The 13,670-nt window shown below is 47.9% G+C and overlaps 1 protein-coding gene across 1 annotated transcript; it reads left to right on the top strand.

The window, feature by feature from the left end:
* The first annotated feature begins 89 nt into the window (after positions 1-89).
* TAGLN3 (transgelin 3) lies at positions 90-13,670 on the top strand. The gene is made up of 4 exons (XM_059687870.1): positions 90-417; positions 1,561-1,735; positions 11,628-11,730; positions 13,201-13,670. The coding sequence occupies exons 1-4, from the start codon at positions 238-240 to the stop codon at positions 13,340-13,342; spliced, it is 600 nt and encodes a 199-aa protein (XP_059543853.1). The 5' UTR covers positions 90-237; the 3' UTR covers positions 13,343-13,670.

Below are 13,670 nucleotides of genomic sequence, written 5' to 3'. Positions count from 1 at the left end.
CAGGTTCCAGCACCCCCCTCCCCCCGGACCCGCAGGGGCTTTATTCTAGAGTCGCTGGCGCGTGGCTGCGCTTTCCTTTCTTGTTTGTAGGTGAAATCCCCGTGGCTTCATTGGCTCCTTGATTTAAACCACGCCCGGTTTTCTGCCCGCTGTGCTGCCGCGGGGCCAGGCGGCCCGGCCACCTCCAGCCCCGCGCTATTGTGTGGATGCCGCGCGTGTCCTCTCTTCTTTGCAGCGATGGCTAACCGGGGCCCGAGCTACGGCTTAAGCCGAGAGGTGCAGGAGAAGATCGAGCAGAAGTACGACGCGGACCTGGAGAACAAGCTGGTGGACTGGATCATCCTGCAGTGCGCCGAGGACATCGAGCACCCGCCCCCCGGCAGGGCCCATTTTCAGCAGTGGTTGATGGACGGGACGGTAAGGACGGCGGGATCGGTGGGCAGGGCAGACTCCAGGGCTTCCTTCTCTTTTCAGGTGAGGTTGCGGGGGGGAGCAGCTGCTGCCCGCTTGGGGTCCCCTGGGAGGGCATGGAAATGCCTTGACTTACTCGGGGTTGGAAGATCTTCTCCCCCCCCCCCCCCCGCCCCTTCCCCAGCTAGCTCAGGGGATTCTCCACCCAACCAACACAGCAGCTGCCTTCTGAGCTCTTGGCAAATCCGAAGCCCTTTTGCTCTTCCAGTGAGAATAGAGGTAAATATTTCCTTGAGATCGCTCCAGCCTTTTTGGTGCATCAGCTCATCTGGGGCCATCCCTTCCCCAGGGGAATGGTTGGTTACATAGTAAAACAAAGGAGCGGGGAGACTCACCACCTTCCTTCCAGAGCCGTGCCCCCCCCCCCCCCCTCGTGCTCCATGTCTGTCTGGTGAATGGAGGGGCTCTCAGGGAACTGAAGGGAATGCTTATTTGATAACTGCTTTTCTGACCAGATGCTCCTGTGTTTGGGGAATTGGGGACCGCAGGCCCTGCTGATTTAAACAAGCCCATGGTTTCCCATCAGGGTGTGACTGACTGTTGTTACATAACTGTTAACCCACGCTTCTGTTGGGCTGCCCAGCACTTGGGTGATAGGTACCTGGGAGGAGGGTACCCTGTTCCGTTTGTGTATACATCATTAGCATATATGGGATGAGTTACTGAAGGCTGATTCGGATCTGCCTTTTGATGGCAGAAATAATCTTAGATGCTATCATCTGACCACCCTGGGCGCCACCACTAGCTCATCCCTGCATTGAAATCATGGCCTCGTCCCTGCACATCATTTCCTATCTGTAAACATTCTTACCCTCACCCGGAAAAGGGAAGGGAGGAGCAAGGATGGAAGGATTCCTGGGCTACTGGGCTCACTGAGGTCAGCAGCAGCCCTGGGATGGGGTTGCCTGGGTCTTTGGGGTTTGGTACGGGAGCTTGGCCACCCAGCCTAGACCTCATGCCTGCCTGGGGCCCAAGACATGCCTGTGTCAAACCTCTCAGCTGTGTCCGGTGGGGGCCAGGGTTCACTGCATTAGTGGTCGGTAAATATTGAAGGGAAAATTGATGGTGTCCCTGCCTTTTCCCCTTCAGGTCCTGTGCAAGCTGATAAACAGTTTATACCCACCTGGACAAGAGCCCATTGCCAAGATCTCTGAGTCCAAGATGGCTTTTAAGCAGATGGAGCAGATCTCCCAGTTCCTAAAAGCTGCAGAGACCTACGGTGTCAGGACCACTGACATTTTTCAAACAGTGGATTTATGGGAAGGTAATCAGCTCTATGCCTTTGGGGATTGTTCTCCCCTCCCCCTCTCCTTGCCCATTTCTTTGTGAAATCTGCTCACAGTGTTCTCCCCTGTGCCTGTGTGTGTGTGTGTGTGTGTGTGTGTGTGAATGTGTTTGAGTGTGTGAAGAGGGGGTGTGTTACCAGCTGTCACCCAGGGGTGTTGTTAGTCTCCCCTTTATGATGTTCCATTGAAGGGGGTACCCTCCTTGAAGGAAATGCACACCCCATTTCACAGCAGGGACCTCAAAACACTAAGGAATAAACAGAGAGGAAGCTAAAATCATTATATGGGTGCCATTCATTCCTGCTATCCCTCCCACATCATACCCTTTCTGAACAAAAAGCTACTGGAAGAAAGTGGGGTGTGTGTGAGTGTGTGTGTGTGTGTGTGTGTGTGTGTGTGTTGGTGTGTTCTGACTCACCAGCAGTGGGACTCAGATAAAGCCACCTGGTGCAATTTTGTCATTCAGTCTCAGAAATAAATAGCACCTCAACCGTTTATTAAACTAGGAGCTTGGTGACTATACCTTCCAGATATGTATTCTCTCAGAGAGTCTGATAAATGGTTTCTTCTTTCACATTTGCTAATTGACTTAAGAAACCTTAAGAGGCATAAAAATCATATCACATTTCAGGACATATATAACAATCCACCATTATTGGGGGATATGTGGGGAGTGGAGACACTGCCAGAGAATTTGGGACCTATGGTCATAGTGCTGTGTCCCCGAGACCAAATGTAGACGCCCACCCATGCAACTGTTCACACTAGACCTGCCTGGGCACAGGGAGACGCAGACCAATCCCAGCAGGGTTTCCAGGTTGACTCTGCTCTGTCCTGCTCATTGTCACTGGCTGTCATCAGCGACCCAACCAATAGGATGCTCACGGCATCGACCAAATGGTTCTCCTGGCAGTGAGAATGGGGTAACTTTCCTGTGATCAATAGACGATGAGATTTTAAGGGATAGTCAGATGATGGTTGAAATATATTTCTTGCAGAACATTATTCTTCTAAACAACTTATAAAGAAACTGTTGCCTCCTTAATCCTCTCACCCTCCTCTATGTTAGGCAGAGAGCTGGCATTTCCTGTTTCACTCAGAGACCAGTAGTTAAAATCCTAAGATGCCTGTCAGTTTTCCTTGTGTTTGCCATTACTTGGAAAATTGGGTAGCCAGACATTCAGGCCAAGCCATTGACTTCATGGGCACGTGCCTCCAGATCCCTGTGGAATGCCACAGTTGATACTTTCTTTTTAGATCAAAACTATGATGAGTTTCCCCAGCTAATGAAGATAGCTACTGCTTATTGATATTTTTCCCATGCACTAGGCAAGGTTCAAGTCCTTTACTACATACTGCCAATCAATTCTCCTACAGTTCTATGAAGTAAAAGTTATTAATTTGCCCATTTCATAAATGACAAAACTGGAGCTTGCCCATGATTGCATGTGTTCATCATTTGGCTGGCTGGTAATTAGCAGAGCTCAGGACTCAAATTCAATCTTTCTGATGCCAAACAGTAAGGCCTTAACTAGTCTGCCATGCCACGCTTTGGCCAGTAGGCTGTTGCCTTCACCTAATCTATGAGTGAGCTGTTGAGTCATAATGATGATGGATGAGGCTGAAAAGGAGGAGGATGAGTCAGAGCTGTGTGGGACAAAAGGCTAGAGCCCCTGCACTAACTAGGGGGTTTATGTAAATGGAAGGGGCCCCATGAGCTCCCCCACCCAGTACAGGAAATGTAGGAGGATGAAGAACCTGGAAGGTGTGTGAGAGGTGTGTCTCCCTAGGGTGCTTGCCTGACTTTCCATTACTGAGGATGCTTTGCTCACCTTTCCCCCTTTTCCAAAGACTCTACAGCACCCAGGAGGTGCTGACAGTGATGGGGGAGCGAGAGCAGGTATTGATCTATACCACCGCCCCAGCCCTGTGTGTTAGATACCTCGTAGGGAAGAGGGAGGTTGAGAGGCATGAGATAGGGTAGTGGACAGGTGGATTCCCGGACAGGTTAATGCTCCTAGAAAAAGCAAACAAGGCAGACACTGAGGGGTCTCAACCCCAGGCAGAAGAAGGATGGAGCTGTCCAAGAATTAAGGGAGGAAACCCACTCCTGAGGTGCTGTGGCCGGCCTGCTACAGGTAAGGTCATGCAAGAGGTAGGGAGAGCTGGCCACAGGAAAGCAACATGTAGGAGTGTTTAGATGGCCTCTAGAGTCCCCAGGGTGTGGTGGCCCTCTCCATGGAGGGGTAACTGAGAACTGAATTTCAGGGAGACTCATTCTAAACCTTAGAGGAGATACTTGACATCCCCCAAGATCACTGCCTGAAGCTCAGGCCAGAGCTGGTTTCTATGCAGTGGAGCAAGAGGTGGGAAGGTGGGTTGCTCTTTGAGCAGAGAAAGGGGGTGGGGCAGTGGCCCTAGAAAACCCAGCAGTGAGCCCACAGATTGCACATGGACTGGGCAACTGAGGCTGGGTCCTTTCTGTAAGAGCTGGTTGTCATTCTTGAGTTTGGGGATGAATATGCAGGCCTTAGAGGGATGCTGTGAGGCACAGTTAGTGTGTCTATGTGTGTATGAGCGTGTACGTGTTTGTATACAGAGCTATTGGACCAGCCATTTGCTTAGCTTAGTGCCACATTCCCCCTGCTCTTCTACACCCTGACTGTGGTTTTCAGTTTACTCACATTCACTCCTGATTCTGCCCTCGTGGCCCTGGCTTTTGCAGGTCCAGCCTTCCTTGCCTGAGTCCTTCTCTTCCTCCGCTGCATGCATGTTATGCGCCACACCTCTCAGCTCCCCTTGCCCTCTGCCCGGCCTCTCTCCAAGGAGGGCTCATCCTGCCCATAGCTGCCCAGTGACTCTGCTGCTATTATGTTGCAGACATACAGAGCCTGGAGCCCAGGCTTGCCAAATGCCTTCTACTTAGGCTTCAGTTATCTAGACAGGCAGAGGCTCCAGATGCACCCACGATCCTGAAAACCCTTTTAGATACAACGTGAAATGTTTGGAACGGAATGGGGGCACCAGAATGAAAGGTTCTGGACTTCAAAAAGGAACCCAGGGCTGAATGGCCCAGAAAACAACCCATTCTCAGGGATGTTATAGACAAAACTAGTAAAGTTCCCCGGGAGGGAGCTGGTGATGCCGAAGGAGGAAGGGCACTTACAGCATGGGAGGGGACTGGGCAAGTCTCTCTTCAATGAGAAGCTGAGTGCCTGGTTGGTGACTTTCGGGTAGGGCCACTGGAAAGGGTAGGGGTAGGGCAGGGATGGGGCTGACTCAGCTGTCTGTGCTCAGAGGAGAGTGAACTGGAGGTTAGATTTCAGCATCTTCAGAGGGAAAGGGGGAAGGAGAGAAAGGATGAGCAAGAAAAGTGTGTGTGTGTGTGTGTGTGTGTGTGTGTGTAAAAGAGAGAGAACATGTGAGAGTTAGTGAGTATGCTGGTCAGACAGACCCAAAGAACACTTATCCTGGAAGGTAGTCCAGTGAGTCAGAAATTAGACTGTGGTTCAAAGCTCTGCTCCATCACATATCAATTAACTTTTCTAAGCCTCTGTTTCCTCAGCTTAATGTCAATGGGAATAATCATATCTATTTCACAGGGTTGACATGGGGAGTAAGTGAGATAATGTGTGAGCAGTGCTTACCATAGTGCCTGGCAATAACAGAGCATAATAAATGTAAAAATTACTGCTGTGATTGGCCTGGCCTTTTTTTTTTTTTTTTTTTTAAGACTAATACAAAATGAGAGCACAGGAGCAAGGCTGGACAGGCACAAATTTTGTCTTTTCACAAATGGATTCCATTAATGGCTTCACACAGAAGCTGGTAGGTTACCTGGATGACCTTTGCCCTCATTTGTCTGCCATTCCTCAGTAGGGAGGGGCGGGCTTTACACTTTTTCCCACCTCCTGGCCATTACCCTCCTTTTTTTTAAAAAAAAAAAAATATATATTTTTATTGATTTTAAAGAGGAAGGAGAGAGAGATAGAAACATCAATGATGAGAGCGAATCATTGAGTGGCTGCCTCCTGCATGCCCCCTAATGGCGATCGAGCCGGCAACCCAGGGATGTGCACTTGACCGGAATCGAACACAGGACCCTTCAGTCCACAGGACGATGTTCTATCCACTGAGCCAAACAGCTAGGGCTTGGTCATGATCCTCTTGATGTCTTTCCCCAATTTCAGACCCAGAAGATGTCAGCACAGTGGAATGAGCATGACTCTGGGAGCCAGGTAGATGGGCTGAAACCCTTTAACTACATCCTAGTTGTGTGACCGTGTTTGAACTGCATAGCTTCGCAGAGCCTCAGTTCCCTTCTCTATAAACAGGTCTAGCGCCTTCCTCAGAGGGTTCCTGTAAGGATTAAATGTGTAAAATGCCTAGCACAATGCTGGCTTCTTTCCCCTACTCGAAGTCCCTTGACGACTAACCTTTGCATAACTATATGGTGAACATTACACATGTAGAATTCTAGAATGTCAGAGCAGGCAAGACTCAAAGATCAGTCAAATCTGATTACTCTTCTCAGTGATTTTACTGATGATGAATGAGACACACAGGTTTTTCATGCCTCCCTGTTCCCCCTCCTGAATGGCTGGCAGCTAGGGGGGAGGTGGGTTTTACATCCGGGGATGGAGTGCCTGGAAAGTCCAAATATATTCTCTGAGGAGGTGTCACTGCATGTGTCATTCCTCAACAGCAGAGCAAAGAGACATTTCACCCAATTTGAGAGATATTTTGGGATACTGTGAGGTGCCTGTAGTGACTTGAGACATCACAGATGCCTCCTGCTTGAAGCTTCCTTTTCTATCCGAACAGCCTTCACAGCATTTCTTACAAGTGCTGCTCCCAATTGTGTTTGGCTGTTGTTTTCTCTAGCAGGGGTTCTCAAACTCCAGCGTGCATCAGAATCATCTTGTTAAAACAGATTGCTGGGCCCAGCCCCAGAGTTTCTGAACTATTATGTGTGGGGTAGGGCCTAGGAATTTGCATCTCTTACCAATTCATAGATGACTCTGCTTCTGCTGGTCTGGGAACCACTGCCCTAGAGAGTTTCTCCAGGGAGACACGCAACAAAAATTAATTAAATTCACAGTGCAAGCCCTGCCTCCCCTCTGACGTTTCTCCATTGACTACAGCAAGCTTTCCTCCACCTTAAAAGGAGAATTGGGGCCTATCCCTAACTTTCTACACAGGGAAATAAGAAATGACTCCTTCCACCGATTGCTTTCTCTCTAAGTCCCAGAAAGATGAAAAAAGTCAGTAATCCAGGAGTAGCAAAGGATGAGTCAAAACTGATGTAATATGGAAGACGCTTTGGAGCAGAATTTTGACCATAACACTGAGTTTTAGTATTGAAAGTAGAATGTCCAACTCAACTTTCTCCACCAACATGACGTTTCTCTGGCCATTTCTTTTTCTTTTTACTGTTCTCTTTATATTTTTCTTTTCAGAGACATGCATAAGCTATCATGAAAGTAATAAAAAAAAAAATCTTTGTTATAGCATCTTTAAGGTAATGGACCTCGAACTTTTTGGGCATTAAGAATCCCTGAGGTTGGGCCAGGGGGGCCTTACAATGCAGAACCTTGGCCCCGCTCCCCAGAGATTACCATTTGGTAGTTTGGACTAGAAGAAAGACCACACTTAGAGAAACACTGTTTTGTGATAATGCAGTAAACAGGGAGCACTCTCCCATCAAGTGAAAGTGGCAGTCACTATCTGAGACTCAGAAAAGGTTTGTTGGTGAGACATGGAAGCTACTGGGCCACCATCTTTTGTCACAACTTCAAGTTCTAATTAGCTTCCCCTGTGATAGGGGGCTAGAGGTAGCCTGATTAAAACTTCGAGCTGTTAGTATACACTTGGCCACTCCGCTTTCATATGTCTCTACCCTTCTTTTTCCAGTGGTCTCATTCTTCTTTTTATTTTTGTTAATTCTCACCCAAGAATATTTTTTCCCAATGATTTTTTTTTTTTTTAAAGAGAGAGTGAGAGGGAGGGGAGCAGAAAGAGAGGAAGAAAGAGAAACATCGATGTGAGAGACCAAGGCTGGGAAATGAACCTGGGACCCTTTGGTGCTCGTGCCAGTGCTCTACCCATTGAGCCACACTGGCCAGAGCAGAGGTCTCATTTTTAGATCACCATTAAGATTCAGTATCATTTCTGCTCTCCAGCATCTAGAAAATTCCCAGCACTTAGTTGGTACTATTCTTCCCCTCCTTCCCCCTTGGGAGAATAGCCTTGAGCAGTGGTTTTCAAACGATCTTGCCACAGTATCTAGGGCAGTGGTTCTCAACCTTCTGGCCCTTAAATACAGTTCCTCATGTTGTGACCCAACCATAAAATTATTTCCATTGCTACTTCATAACTGTAATGTTGCTACTGTTATGAATCGTAATGTAAATATCTGATATGCAGGATGGTCTTAGGCGACCCCTGTGAACGGGCCGATCGACCGCCAAAGGGGTCGCGACCCACAGCTTGAGAACCGCTGATCTAGGGGTAGCTTTCAGGGATCAAAGAGATTCCAAGCTCCCAGGCCTCTGAGCTGGCTTACAGGTTGGAGCAGAGCCCTTCTAATTATTGATTTTACTATTTGACTTTGAAGAAGATATCTGTGAAGGAAGGAGTTATTGCTTAACAAATATTACTTAGTATTTACCACATGCCAGACATTTTGATTTTTTAAGAAATTAAAAACCAAAGAACTGGAGCTTGCCTATCCCACCTGGCTGCATCGGAATCGCCTCAGGAGATTGTCCCAGAATTTGCATTTTTAAGATTCGCAGGTAATTCTGATGATCAGTCACATTTGGGAGCCACCAGGTGAAACCCGAGTTCCTCAAACTTGCCTCACAGAGTTTATTAAAAATATAAACTGCTAAGCCCCACCCAAGGCCTGTTGAATCAGTCTCCCCAGGGAATGACCTCAAAATTCATATTTTTAAAGAGACCCCTGCACCATCCCATAAGTCATCCAAGAAGCTCTTGCCCTGAAGCAGGCTGTGTTCTCTGCACTTGGCGGTGACACAGCAGTTTAGCTTTCCTTGCCTTCTACCTGGCACACTTCACAGATACTGCTTCATCTCGCCGCTCCTTTAGACATTTAAACGTTTGACCCCAGTGACAGGGATCAGCCTCCACAACGGCCCCTTTCCACCCACAGCCCTTGATCTGGGTTTCGGAGCTGGTCAGGGAAGTGCAGGCTGAGTGCTGGAAATCTTCCCAGGAGCATCTACCAGAAACGGAACCACACATGACAAGAAACAGGCTAGACACCAACTAGTTACAGACACAGATTTCTGTTCATGGCGTTATTTAGAATCTGGACAATAACAGACGTGAACTGCCTTTTCTTGCTTCAATCTTATTTAAGTTGAGACCTGGAGAAATGATTTCAGACAAAAACACTCCAGGACTTACCGCCATTCGCGGCTGGTGCCTTTGATCTTGTGGGGTCCAGGAACTGTGGCCAGTTTCCTCCTCCCAGTGCGTTCGCTCTGCCCGGGCACTGAAGCAGCCACTGCCGGACCTTCGGCTCATCCCTGGTCATCGAGGCAGCTGCCTCAGCCGCCTGCGGTGGGGACCCATGTCGAGTGGCTTAGTGGACGGTTTGTGTGCTTTATTTTCAGAAACCAGAGCTAAAGCCAGGCCCTGGTTTACTTGGTGGGTGAATCAAGTTAGTGAATATCTCCAGATTCGTTTTTCTATCAATACCTTGGGAGGAATAACACCAATTCTATGGGGTCAGTGTCGGGTATGGTAAAGTGTTTGGCCTATAATTTACATCAAATCTTTTGTCTTGGAAACTCTCTTAAGGAAAACCTTTCTATGTTGTTCCTATCTAATGCCTCCTTCCCTGGCTTCTTTTGTCCCAATCGTGTAGTTGCTTCCTTTTCCATTCTCTGGGATGAAGGTGGGGTGGTCTTTATAGTTCTAGATATCTTCCTTTTACCCCCAACTTAGTTCCCTCCATCCTTTCTGGGTTCATGTAGTATATACTTTAGCCAGCTACACGAAGGAGGCTTGGGTCTACGGTTAACAGAACTTGCTTCGGCACCCATGGCTCCAGGAGAGTGTCTGTGACTGAGTTGCTGGCTGTCAAGCTCCACAAATTCCCAGAACCTGGACATACCAACCACCGGAAACATCCCTAGTGCGCTCATTGTACAGAGTGGAGATGCGTGATCCACTCTAACCTTCCTAAGCCTCCCTGTGCTTAATCATTTCTCTAGGTTCTCTTTAATGACTCACTACTTCCCAGAGTGGTCCTTCAGAGCAGCATCACTGCGGTTCTATTTTTTTTTTTTTTAAATATCCAAGTATCCTGCTATTCAGTGACAATTACAGAAACGTTTTTCATCTGCAGAAGAGAAAAATCATGCTAATAACCACATCTGTCTTTCCTCTTTCTTAATTCTCAGTGTTACTTGTGCTCTCTTCCTTTCTCTGCTGCCCAGGTTCTCCATTCTCCACTATCCCAGCTGTCCCTTGCGTCTTGGGGACTCTACATTAAGAGCATTTTATCCCTGTATCCATTAACCAGTCCCACAAGGCCTCAGGATCCAGGAAACCGCCCCTGGTTAATGGGACGGAGGAGAGAGGCGAGGAGAGAAGGATCTGCTGTCTCTCTCATCTTTGAATAAATGGACATCCTGAACTGGACTTCCTCTGTAGGCCTTAATTGCTTATTTTATTAGAGTTGTACTCCATTCTCACTTCCCGTCTGCCTTTCCCCCAGAACCCTGTATTTCCCCGTGACTGTGCGGCAGCGGCTGGGCTGGAGAGCCGACAGATGGCTCACTCAGCCTGAAGGGAGCCTTTTAATCTTTGTCCTTTAACTTCCCCCACTCCCCAGCAGGCTGAATGCTGCCTTCCTTTCTAACCCTGTGCCTTTAGCTTTTGCATTCCAAACTGGTTCGTATGGACCTTGGATCTGGTTCTAAATTGCAGGGCTAATCACATAGCAGCATCTTTCCCAGTCCAGGACATGTTCGTCAACTGGAAGGGAGGAAGGGAGAAAAGATGGGAGGAGCAGGCTGACCTGGAGGGTCTAATTGCCTTCTCCGTGGGTTAAGGGTCCCTGGCCTGGTCCCCTCAGCTAACAGTGCTTCCCCTCCCCTCTCTCCCTCTCTCTCTCTCTCTCTCTCTCTCTCTCTCTCTCTCTCTTATGCATGCCTGCCTACCACTTATTTATTGTCTCCATTAACTCCTTCAAGCAGCACAGAATAAAGGGTCTGTCATCTGTGTCACTTGAGTGCTTCTGTGTTGATTTGTTTTTCCTCATTTGCCAGGCCTCCAGCCCAAACAGCCATGTGAATACTCAATTTGATGCACATGGGTGATTTTAGATCCTTTTAACCCAGATAAAGTGAAAGAGAGAAGCCACCTGGGGTTTGGTGCAGTTAATCCATCCAACCGGTTTCTTTCCAGTCTCCTTTTCTCTTTCCCGTCCTGAGGAAAATCCTCTTCCGTAATCCACCACCAGTCTGCCCACAGGACTTCTCCGCACCACAGCCAGCAGGGCCCACCCAGGCCAGGGCCTCTGCTCAGAGTGGGGACATACCTAGATCTGAGCTGCTAAGTGTTTGGAGTGTCTGATTCATACAGCAACTCTGAACGGGTTAGAAACTGGCATCTCTGGTATGCCTCATATAGAAAAGAATGAGCCCGGTGATTTGTTTGTTTCTTTCTTTCTTTCTGAGAGGTTGGGCTCTGCTTGTCTGCAGGCCACTTTGAGAAGTATTTCCTATCCCTGTCCCCGGACTGTGATTGCCTGCAGCCCCTTATCAGAATTCCCTTCCCGAAGGCCCAGCCCCCTCTTCCAGATTCCTTGGCTTGAATCTCTTCATTGGTTTCCAGGGAAGGACATGGCAGCTGTGCAGAGGACCCTGATGGCTCTAGGCAGCGTTGCAGTCACCAAGGATGACGGCTGCTACCGGGGAGAGCCATCCTGGTTTCACAGGTAAAAGCCTTTCTCAGCCCTGCGGGAGCAGAGGTTGACTTGAACGAAAGGGAGCATCTGAAGCCTTGTAGTTCCCGGAGGCTATTTCAACACAAAGTCCCCAGGGACAAGCACTCCTGTCCCCACAACTGAGTCTCCCAGAGCAAGGGAAGATGCTGATGTTCAGGCCATCATCCCCCTGGGGCAGAAATGGTCAGGCCTTTGCTACCATTGCTTCCAGGTTCTGTTCCTTCTGAGATTGAGCAGGACTAAATTGCTTTTCTCAGAGGTGGCTTGATGTCTGAACTTGGTTTTATTATGACCCAAGTAGCCCTGAATCAAACTAATATCTCTCTCTCTCTCTCTCTCTCTCTCTCTCTCTCTCTTTCTCTCTCTCTCTTTCTCCATATCTATCTATCTGTCTATCTATCTATCTATCTATCTATCTATCTATCTATCTATCTATCTACTAAATGAAGGGAAAATACGTCCTATTTGCCTGAGACAGTGGTTAATACTTGTTGTCCTGGTGTATTTATTAATAGCACTCTCAGAAATGGCCTGGTCTGAATTGAATAATAAATTATACAGTCATGTCAGTAAAGGGCCTTTTCCTAAGGAGTTTTGTTTTGTTGTTTTTCAGGAGTTGGGGGTAGTAGAGAGCTGAAACTCAACCCAATAATTCAGTGGGAGATGAAGAGAAAAGAACATGTTGTGCCAGTTAACTGACTCTTCATTTCCCTAACCCCCCTTTTCTTCTTTTTGATGGTTAAAAAAAGGTGCAAGTCTGTGTTATTTCAAAAGAACTTGGTCTAAAAAATCACCTAGATATTGGCCAGTTGAAATTCTGGTTTCAGTCCTAGTTTTATTAATGACCTGTCATGGTCTCTATGGCCCCCACAGCCAAAATTAGTTACTATCTGGCCCTTTGCTGAAGTTTGCTGACTTCTTATCTAGAGTAAGAAATTCCCCCTTTATAACTTCTTGGTCTTTCAGCTCTAAAATGGAACTTTAACCCTTGGCCTTTACAGGGAAGGGTGGACTGGGATTAATGACATGCTTTGTAAGAAGAGTTGGTTTTAATTTTCATAAGGGTTTGAAGTAACTGTGAGAAAGAGGGTGACAGAAAAGTTATCCAAGAGTGAAGTCCCCAGAGAGGCAGCTACTGATCTTGGCTGGAAATTCTAGAAAAACATCTGGGCTTCCAAGGAGTAAGAGCTCATGCATTACAGCAGGGCTTGCGTGTGGTAGAACCATTGCTCAGGGTAGGGCCGTAGCTCAGAGTAAAACTATAGCTTAGGATAGAACCATAGCTCAGGGTAGGGTCATAGTCCAGGGTAGGGCCATAGTTCATGGCCAGTCTGTAGCCTGGGATAGGGCCTGCTCTTCTATCTGGTGACCGCCCCCACCAAAGCCTGTCTAACTACCTATCTTGGGAAGGGTTTGAAAACCGTCAGAATGACATTATTCCATCTCCCTCCCTCTGCCCAGGAAAGCCCAGCAGAATCGGAGAGGATTTTCAGAGGAGCAGCTTCGCCAAGGACAGAATGTGATAGGCCTGCAGATGGGCAGCAACAAGGGCGCCTCCCAGGCGGGCATGACGGGGTACGGGATGCCCAGGCAGATCCTGTGAGACGCTGCATCCGTCCCCAGTAGGGAGGACGGATGTTCCACACCACGGGCCTCTATGACAAAGAAATCGTTAGTCACCTTCTGACCTTTCTCAAAGCCTCCTGTCCCTGGTTTTTGCAAGTGCTGCATTTCCGCTGAGAACCCGCGTTGCCTACTGCTGCCACCTCCTGTTCATTTAGAACTATGCAAAGACTCCGCTTCCTCCCCCTCAGCTCCTTCTTTGCCCTCAAGTCTCCGTTTGTCTGATTATTTATTTATTTATTTCCCCAAATTTTCCCTTCTCCACTTACAGAACACACCAAATAAACAAATTAGTCTTATGTCTTAAA

The sequence above is a fragment of the Myotis daubentonii genome, chromosome 3, assembly GCF_963259705.1.
Source record: "Myotis daubentonii chromosome 3, mMyoDau2.1, whole genome shotgun sequence".
Taxonomy (NCBI): Eukaryota; Metazoa; Chordata; class Mammalia; order Chiroptera; family Vespertilionidae; genus Myotis; species Myotis daubentonii.
The sequence above is the reverse complement of the archived record's forward strand: the minus strand, read 5'-3'. Positions and strand labels throughout refer to the sequence as shown.